General features: G+C 49.9%; 1 protein-coding gene across 1 annotated transcript; it reads right to left on the bottom strand.

Moving 5' to 3' along the window:
- Positions 1-2,219: 2,219 nt before the first annotated feature.
- Positions 2,220-7,211, bottom strand: LOC128662582 (uncharacterized). The gene is made up of 2 exons (XM_053716393.1): positions 6,389-7,211; positions 2,220-2,904 (listed from the first exon to the last, which is right to left on the bottom strand). The coding sequence occupies exons 1-2, from the start codon at positions 7,173-7,175 to the stop codon at positions 2,327-2,329; spliced, it is 1,365 nt and encodes a 454-aa protein (XP_053572368.1). The 5' UTR covers positions 7,176-7,211; the 3' UTR covers positions 2,220-2,326.
- Between the last annotated feature and the right edge of the window lie 2,292 nt (positions 7,212-9,503).

The following is a 9,503-nucleotide window of genomic DNA, read 5'->3' as shown; positions in this document are numbered from 1 at the left end:
AGTTATGCACAGTACCACTGCTTGTTAGGATATACAGGAGTAAGTTATGCACAGTACCACTGCTTGTTAGGATATACAGGAGTAAGTTATGCACAGTACCACTGCTTGTTAGGATATACAGGAGTAAGTTATGCACAGTACCACTACTTGTTAGGATATACAGGAGTAAGTTATGCACAGTACCACTGCTTGTTAGGATATACAGGAGTAAGTTATGCACAGTATCACTGCTTGTTAGGATATACAGGAGTAAGTTATGCACAGTACCACTGCTTGTTAGGATATACAGCAATAAGTTATGCACAGTACCACTGCTTGTTAGGATATACAGGAGTAAGTTATGCACAGTACCACTGCTTGTTAGGATATGCAGCAATAAGTTATGCACAGTACCACTGCTTGTTAGGATATACAGGAGTAAGTTATGCACAGTACCACTGCTTGTTAGGATATACAGGAGTAAGTTATGCACAGTACCACTGCTTGTTAGGATATACAGGAGTAAGTTATGCACAGTACCACTGCTTGTTAGGATATGCAGCAATAAGTTATGCACAGTACTACTGCTTGTTAGGATATACAGGAGTAAGTTATGCACAGTACCACTGCTTGTTAGGATATACAGGAGTAAGTTATGCACAGTACCACTGCTTGTTAGGATATACAGGAGTAAGTTATGCACAGTACCACTGCTTGTTAGGATATACAGGAATAAGTTATGCACAGTATCACTGCTTGTTAGGATATGCAGCAATAAGCTATGCACAGTGCCACTGCTTGCTAGGATATACAGCAATAAGTTATGCACATGACCACTGCTTGTTAGGATATACAGCAATAAGTTATGCACAGTACCACTGCTTGTTAGGATATACAGGAGTAAGTTATGCACAGTACCACTGCTTGTTAGGATATACAGGAGTAAGTTATGCACAGTACCACTGCTTGTTAGGATATACAGGAGTAAGTTATGCACATAAGGGATTAAATGCCATATCCTCCTCTGTGGAAAGAATAACTTATAACTATATACATTCTTGGTTTAACATAAACTCAACTTAGTTTCTAAACGTAGAAATAAATAACACACAAAATAACGACACAACAACTTTTTATGGTTAGAGAAAACCCGCAGGTCACGTTTATTGTGGCAACACAAGAACTAACGACCGTCTGAATAAACATGGACCAGGGGGGCGGCAATCAGGTACTAGCTAAAACGTAGTAACCCATGCTAACAAGATGGGCAGTACCAGGGCGCAGGAGAAGAAGCAGAGCGTAGCTCAATACTATAAAACAGGGAATTCTCGGCATCGTAATCACACGGGCAGGGAACACCCCAGACGCGCGTCTGGGGACTTCATCCCTGGCCGGAAGTGCCGTCACTCTACCTCGATCACATCCTGCCCCCGGACACTGTCCACCCGCCAGCCCAGGGTGCAAACCACCACTCCGTACCAGTAAGGGCCAGGATCAAAAAGGTGCGTAAACCAGATTGAAATACCTGGGGAGCTGAAACTTAACGTCCTTGGACTTACAGAAATAGGCTGGTTAGCCCTCATCAAGCCTTCGGATAGCCCTAGTCCCTGGGGACCACCATAAGGACGGATCCCCCTACTGATTGCAAAATAATAAACAAAGGGAGGGAAGGGTGGGGAAAACTTTGAGAAAAACAGCAGAAAGAGGACATGTGCTTCCTGTACTGGGCTTAAAAAGGTAAGCTGGAACCCCTCCTCTCTTTCTGCAACATTGTTTCACACACACAACACAACACTCCCCTCCTCCGTCTTGGCCTTAACCCTTATGTGCATTCCAGGCAATTTGCCTTACATTTCCTTAAGGGCCATATCCTCCTCTGTGGAAAGAATAACTTATAACTATATACATTCTTGGTTTAACATAAACTCAACTTAGTTTCTAAACGTAGAAATAAATAACACACAAAATAACGACACAACAACTTTTTATGGTTAGAGAAAACCCGCAGGTCACGTTTATTGTGGCAACACAAGAACTAACGACCGTCTGAATAAACATGGACCAGGGGGGCGGCAATCAGGTACTAGCTAAAACGTAGTAACCCATGCTAACAAGATGGGCAGTACCAGGGCGCAGGAGAAGAAGCAGAGCGTAGCTCAATACTATAAAACAGGGAATTCTCGGCATCGTAATCACACGGGCAGGGAACACCCCAGACGCTCGTCTGGGGACTTCATCCCTGGCCGGAAGTGCCGTCACTCTACCTCGATCACATCCTGCCCCCGGACACTGTCCACCCGCCACGAGATCGCCCGAATATCAAGGGCCACTCTCGCCGCCACCCAACTCACACAAATAGGAGTAGGGACTGACGTATATCTTCAATAAACAGGTCCATGCCATGGTCCGTAAGATGGACCCCGTCGCCTCGGTACAGGCTACGGTCAGCGGCCGTAATGAACTTGTGTTCCACAACAAAACCACCTAGCTCGCACATAAGCTTCCTAACATCTCTATTGAGCTTCTTGCGAACTTGGAACGCTGCCCTATGATTGGCCATGTGTCTCCACGTCAACCTCGGTATAATGTTTGACCAGCCCATTCTCACACCAGGCAACCAAGCTTTAAAGGTGCGCAGATCTGATTGGATCACTGCGCTCAAGTCCCGGCCGGGAATTGAGCCGAGATCATTCCCACCTAAGTGGATGATCAGCACATGGGGTTTCTCCCACCGCCTCATGGCGGATTGCAGTAACCCAGGCAGATCTGCCCAGCAAAGGCCTCTCCTCCCTAACCACCTAACTACCACCCTGGAGAATGAGAACCCAAGCTGCTGCCCTCCAGGTTGCGATGCCGCTCGGATAGCCGCCCAGTGTACGAACGAGTGCCCAACGATCCAGGCACGAAGTGGCCCACTTCTAGGCCCTGCAATAGAAACAAGAGTTAGGGCATATAATGGCAACGCAGTGTGCAACATTATCAACCAGCAAATATTAACATTGGGATATAAGTGGCCTAACGTAAATCTGATACCTCTTAGACTTCCACCTCCCAAGCGCCATTATGCGGTCAGCCGACCAGCCTAAAGTCGCCGCCGTCGTAGCAGCTCCAACCCTAAAGGAGTGAGGAGCTATAGTATTGGGATTCAAGCCCACTTTTTTAGCCGCCCACCCCAAAACCTTCCGAAATTGAAACCTCGTCAGGGGGGTACCATCCTGATGAATTAAAAATCTAACCGCACCCACTGGACGCCTGTCCGAGAAGGTCTTCAACAGTGCACTAGGGCAGCAGGCAGAACCCGCATGCGCGGGTAGCGACAGCCAGGCCCCCCTACCCTCTTGATCGACTTTCGATCGAGGGATGAAAAGTAATACCCCATTATCCGTAAACCTGACGTGCTCCGCCAGGACGCCACCCACTTTCGCCAACTTAGACTGGGGGACCAATTCCCCCACTCGGAGAGCACCATGAAACGCCATGGCGAACGCCGCTGAAAAAAGCCGCACCTCGTAGTCTGAGGAACATACCTCCGGTAAAACACGAAGCAGGAGGACCAACCTGTCCGCCGTTATGGGTTCCCTAACGTCTGGACGCCGCACTTCCGACCTTCCCCAACCCCTCAGTATTTGACGAATCAAAAACGTTTTGGAAGAGTCCGTCAGCGTGAATAGTTTACAGAAAAAGGACACCGCCGCCAACCGCGCGGATACCGCCCCTTTCTTAGCTAACTTAGCCCTAAGCTCCGCGAGCCAGCGCAATAGCCAGTCCTGCTCACCAGCACAAGAAGGAAATCCTTGGACATCGCAGAAGAATACCCATTCTTCCCAGTACCTTATATAGGACTTCCAAGTGGAAGGTGCCAGGGACGCCTTAAGCACCGGAATCAGGGACTGCCATCCAAAGCCACCTGCCAAAGAAAAGGGGGACAGGGAAAGCCATGAGTGGCAGCCTCAGGAGCACATTTCCTAAAATTTTCCCATTGAAAGCGAGATAGTGCATCAGCAATAACGTTTTTAACTCCTGGGACATGCCTAGCCCGAAACTCAATGTTCCGCTTGAGGCATCTCAAAACCAGAATTCTCAGATATCGAATTACCGGTGGTGAGGACGAAGAGAGACCGTTAATGGCGTAAACCACGCTCAAATTGTCCGTCCAAAAAATGACGGAGCGGTTCTCGAGCTTGTCCCCCCATATCTCCAACGCCACCAGAATGGGGAAAAGCTCTAGAAGGCACAGGTTCCTGGTCAGGCCCCTGGCCGCCCACTCTGCCGGCCAAGGTTCGGCGCTCCACTCGCCATTGAGATAGGCGCCGTATCCAAAACCCCCAGCAGCATCAGTAAAGAGGTGCAGTTCTCGCGCCGGAGTCTGGGGGGTTCTCCAAATACAGATCCCATTGAAATCCCTGAGGAACAGATCCCAGACACGGAGGTCTTCCCTCATGTCACTATTAACCATTAGTTTGGCCTTAGGGGAAGTAACTCCCGGCAACAAGCGCTCCATTCTTTTCAGGAAAATCCTCCCCATCGGGATGACCCTCCCTGCAAAGTTGAGCAGACCCAAAACCGATTGGAGCTCTTTCAGCGTGCAAAACTGCGCCGCTGCGAGGCTCCTGACTGCTGCCAACATCTTCTGTACCTTATCAACCGGAAGCCTACATTCCTGGGCTACCGAATCAATTTCGATACCCAGGAAGGTTAGACAAGTGCAAGGGCCCTCCGATTTGTCTTCTGCTAAGGGGACTCCAAATTTCTCCATCAACAGCCGCATGGCGTAAAGGAGCAGCTCACATTCCCTAGACCCCTGTCTGCCGACCAGGAGAAAGTCGTCCAAGTAGTGAGCAATCCTATCCTCTCCTGTCACCTCCGCCACGGCCCAATGCAAGAAGGAACTAAACGCCTCAAAATAGGCGCAGGAAATGGAACACCCCATGGGCAAACAACGGTCAACATAATAGTGTCCGTTGAAAAAACAACCCATTAAGTAAAATGATGCGGGGTGAATCGGCAAGAGTCTGAAAGCAGACTCGATGTCAAGCTTGGCCAGTAAAGCCCCATGACCCGATCTGCGTACTACTTGCAAGGCATCATCAAATGACTGGTAATATACGGTACTTAAGTCCTGAGGAATGGCGTCATTGACTGACTTTCCCTTTGGGTATGAGAGATGTTGTATCATCCTAAACTTTCCTGGGTCTTTCTTGGGCACGACCCCTAGAGGCGAGATAACCAATCCCGGCATAGGTTTTTCCCTAAACGGGCCAGCCATTCTACCCAGTGAAACTTCCTTACCCAATTTCTCCTTCAATACCTCCGGGAAAAGGGAGGCAGATTTCAGGTTCCTGCGAGAAGCCGCACCCGAAACCGGACCTTGTACGGGGATAACAAAACCTTCCCGGAGCCCTGACTCCAACAAGGCCGCCGTTACCCTATCGGGGTATAGCGTGAGCCACTTACTAATTGCGGCCACCTTCAGCGGGGTGTCCGCTCTTAGCGACAGCAGGGCCTCTTGGCCCAGTCCTGTCCTGTCTCTCCCCTTTTTTAACGCAGTCCGCGGCAGGGTGAAATCCCCCGCAGATGCGACAAGCGTGCCGAAAGGAACACGCGGTTCCCAACGTGCATTGCTTGTCCTGGAATTTCCAACAAACCCCAGCTGGGCGTCTGTGAAATCTATTTGCGGGTCGAAACTGCGTTGCACCCGCCGGGGCCCCCGCAGTACCTAGTGATTTCTCGGGACCCAGCCGGGCCCAGAGTTGCATTTCTACGCACCCGAAATCCAACAGTGGATTACCCACCATCTTTCTGCGGAACTCCTCATCGTAATCCCGCCAGGCACCATCGCGATAATTATCAGCAATGATCTCCATGTTTTCCATGTATTTCAACACGGCTAAACACTGGTCCGGCCATTTTTGCAAATAGCAGGACGCATAGATCCTGAAACACCGGCGCCATTCGTGAAATGTATCTGGGCGCTGGTACTTCTTGGGGCCTGTCCCATCCTCCGCTCTCGCTTTCTGCCTTAGGGCTTCCACCGAGAGCTCGAAGATGTTAACAAATTTACCCTCTTGAATTCTCCGTACTGTCTTAGTCTTCAAATGCTCGTGCAGATCATAAGAAGACCAGGATCTAGTATCCCCTTGGAGTGCCACCTTCCGATTAACAGGCCTCCCCACCCCACTTATGCGAAGTCTGGGTGGGGCAGCCCTGTCGGACCTACCAGAGGCAATATAGTCATGACGGTCACGCAAACCCCCTTTTTCTGATCTCTTCTCATCAGTTAACCATCTAAGCATCTTATACATTCTTTTATTGCCCTTCCCATGCAACCCCAGTTCCTTGTCATTTTCTGACCCAGAATCATCCGAGGATGAGGTAAAACCCCGCAACCCCACTGAAACTGAGGACTCACCATCTCTCACACCAGTCCTGTTTGGAATCGCCACGACTCCCGAAGTAGAAGGACGCTCATCCTCTGACACCATGGAGTCCTGGCCGCTCTCAGCACCTCTCTCCAACCCGCTGCCTGAATCTCCTGACGTAGCCATGTCGCTTTCCTGCAAAAGAGATTGCCAGAGAGGAGTACCACGAAGGGGAAGGTCTGCTCTACCCCTCCCCCTGTGCCCAGACCGTTCATGCATCCCCTCACACACATCATGGTTGTCTTCGCCACTTGCAACATCATCATACACACCCTGCTCATCTTCTGTAAAGTCCTCTATCTCTTCACTAAAATGTACTGACTTCTGAGTGATAGGGGTGGCTTTCTTACGTCTAGTGGATGCAACCGCTAAATCTAAACTCTGAAACTGTTCTGGTGAACCATGTTTGGTAGAAGACCTAGTTACTACCTTCCTCGCTGCTGCCGGGGATGCGCCCGGAGCCTGAGGCCTAGCCCCTACACTCCCACTAATTTGCGCGCCAAAAGCGCCGCCTGCACGGGCGCCGCCTTTGCCCAAAGAAACCTCACTATTACTGCCAGCGCTCTTAGGCATACTCCTAGCGTGCCCAATAGGTGCTGCGACACCTTTATAATTGCCCAATGGGGCCTTTGCCCCTTGACGAGGATTACTGCCCGACGGGGCCTTTGCCCTTTGCCGGGCCGTAATACCCTTTGCAACCTGCCCACGGGGGCCTCCAACAGGGACCCCCGGGTTCATTTGGCCAGAGAAATGCCCCCCCTGAGGTAATTCCTCCATTGATTCACCATTAGCCCCCTCGTGAAGATCAACCCCCACAAGTGCTGCCCCTGTAGACCCCATTGCATCAGCAGAATTGCCCCTCCGCTTCGATGACCGCTGACAAATGGCGGGACCGGCAGTGACGTCATCGGAAATGACGTCACCGGAAGTCCCGCCCTCGGAGGACCGCAAACCGGAAGTCGCCGCCGATGGAGGAACAGTCGACGCGGGAGCCTGCGCAACCACCGCCGGAGGACCAAGGACCACGTGGGACGCACCCGGAGACCCCGACAAAGAAGATGCCCACATCTGGAAAAGGGATACCGCGGCCGCGATGGAGTCCTGAGACACCGGAGACGACGTCGGAGGTAAGGCCGAACTGCTCCCACTAAAACTACCAACTATTGGGGCAAAAGAGTAAGGCCCGTAGGGGCCGGGGACCGGAACGCCACAAGGCCGAGAAGGGCCCGCCGCAACCACGCGAGGGGAGGGAGGCCCAGCCAGGGGGACCGGAGAGCAGGGGACAGAGGAACTAGCGGCTGTAGACCGCATAGCGGGCCTAGCGGGGACCCCCGCTTTACCGGCTACTTTAGGGGGACATGTGGGCCTGCGAAGGCCAGAAACGGGCCCGGCAGGGCCCGACGTGGTAACTAAATTGGGGCCTATGTCATAACTAACCCCCCGAAAAGAGGGCTCACTCCCGGCCGCATGGCCGACGGGCTCAGACGCGCCATCTGGATGCCCAGCACTACCCCCCATATTGCTCACTAATGCCAGCACCTCCAGTAGGGCCCTATCTGAAATCTCCCCACCACTACCCCCAACCTCCCCGGAGGATTGATCAAGTGAAGGGGAAAGGGAGGGAAGTAAAGGGGTTCGACCCACCGTTTCTGGCGATGGAGGGATCCACTCAGCTGCTTCATCGCTGTCTTCAACAACTTCTCTCTCTGCAGGTTCCTCCCCAGCCTCCATGATTCGCTTTGGAGGTGCTTTAGATCTCCTTGAACGTCTCATGTGAAAACTTTGAGAAAAACAGCAGAAAGAGGACATGTGCTTCCTGTACTGGGCTTAAAAAGGTAAGCTGGAACCCCTCCTCTCTTTCTGCAACATTGTTTCACACACACAACACAACACTCCCCTCCTCCGTCTTGGCCTTAACCCTTATGTGCATTCCAGGCAATTTGCCTTACATTTCCTGTACCACTACTTGTTAGGATATACAGGAGTAAGTTATGCACAGTACCACTGCTTGTTAGGATATACAGGAGTAAGTTATGCACAGTATCACTGCTTGTTAGGATATACAGGAGTAAGTTATGCACAGTACCACTGCTTGTTAGGATATACAAGAGTAAGTTATGCACAGTACCACTGCTTATTAGGATATACAGGAGTAAGTTATGCACAGTACCACTGCTTATTAGGATATACAGGAGTAAGTTATGCACAGTATCACTGCTTATTAGGATATACAGGAGTAAGTTATGCACAGTATCACTGCTTGTTAGGATATACAGGAGTAAGTTATGCACAGTATCACTGCTTGTTAGGATATACAGGAGTAAGTTATGCACAGAACCACTGCTTATTAGGATATACAGGAGTAAGTTATGCACAGTATCACTGCTTATTAGGATATACAGGAGTAAGTTATGCACAGTACCACTGCTTGTTAGGATATACAGGAGTAAGTTATGCACAGTATCACTGCTTGTTAGGATATACAGGAGTAAGTTATGCACAGTACCACTGCTTGTTAGGATATACAGCAATAAGTTATGCACAGTACCACTGCTTGTTAGGATATACAGGAGTAAGTTATGCACAGTGCCACTGCTTGTTAGGATATACAGGAGTAAGTTATGCACAGTACCACTGCTTGTTAGGATATACAGGAGTAAGTTATGCACAGTACCACTGCTTGTTAGGATATACAGGAGTAAGTTATGCACAGTACCACTGCTTGTTAGGATATACAGGAGTAAGTTATGCACAGTACCACTGCTTGTTAGGATATACAGGAGTAAGTTATGCACAGTACCACTGCTTGTTAGGATATACAGGAGTAAGTTATGCACAGTACCACTGCTTGTTAGGATATACAGCAATAAGTTATGCACAGTACCACTGCTTGTTAGGATATACAGGAGTAAGTTATGCACAGTACCACTGCTTGTTAGGATATGCAGCAATAAGTTATGCACAGTACCACTGCTTGTTAGGATATACAGGAGTAAGTTATGCACAGTACCACTGCTTGTTAGGATATACAGGAGTAAGTTATGCACAGTACCACTGCTTGTTAGGATATACAGGAGTAAGTTATGCACTGTACCACTGCTTGTT

Source organism: Bombina bombina, chromosome 6 (genome assembly GCF_027579735.1).
Source record: "Bombina bombina isolate aBomBom1 chromosome 6, aBomBom1.pri, whole genome shotgun sequence".
Classification (NCBI taxonomy): Eukaryota; Metazoa; Chordata; class Amphibia; order Anura; family Bombinatoridae; genus Bombina; species Bombina bombina.
The sequence above is the reverse complement of the archived record's forward strand: the minus strand, read 5'-3'. Positions and strand labels throughout refer to the sequence as shown.

Excerpts from the sequence above, each read along its gene's own strand:
- LOC128662582 (XM_053716393.1), bottom strand. The coding sequence starts at position 7,175 with ATGGAGGAATTACCTCAGGGGGGGCATTTCTCTGGCCAAATGAACCCG. Across the intron at positions 2,905-6,388 it reads CAGGACTGGTGTGAGAGATG|GGCCTAGAAGTGGGCCACTT; the intron begins GTGAGTCCTCAG and ends TTTCTATTGCAG.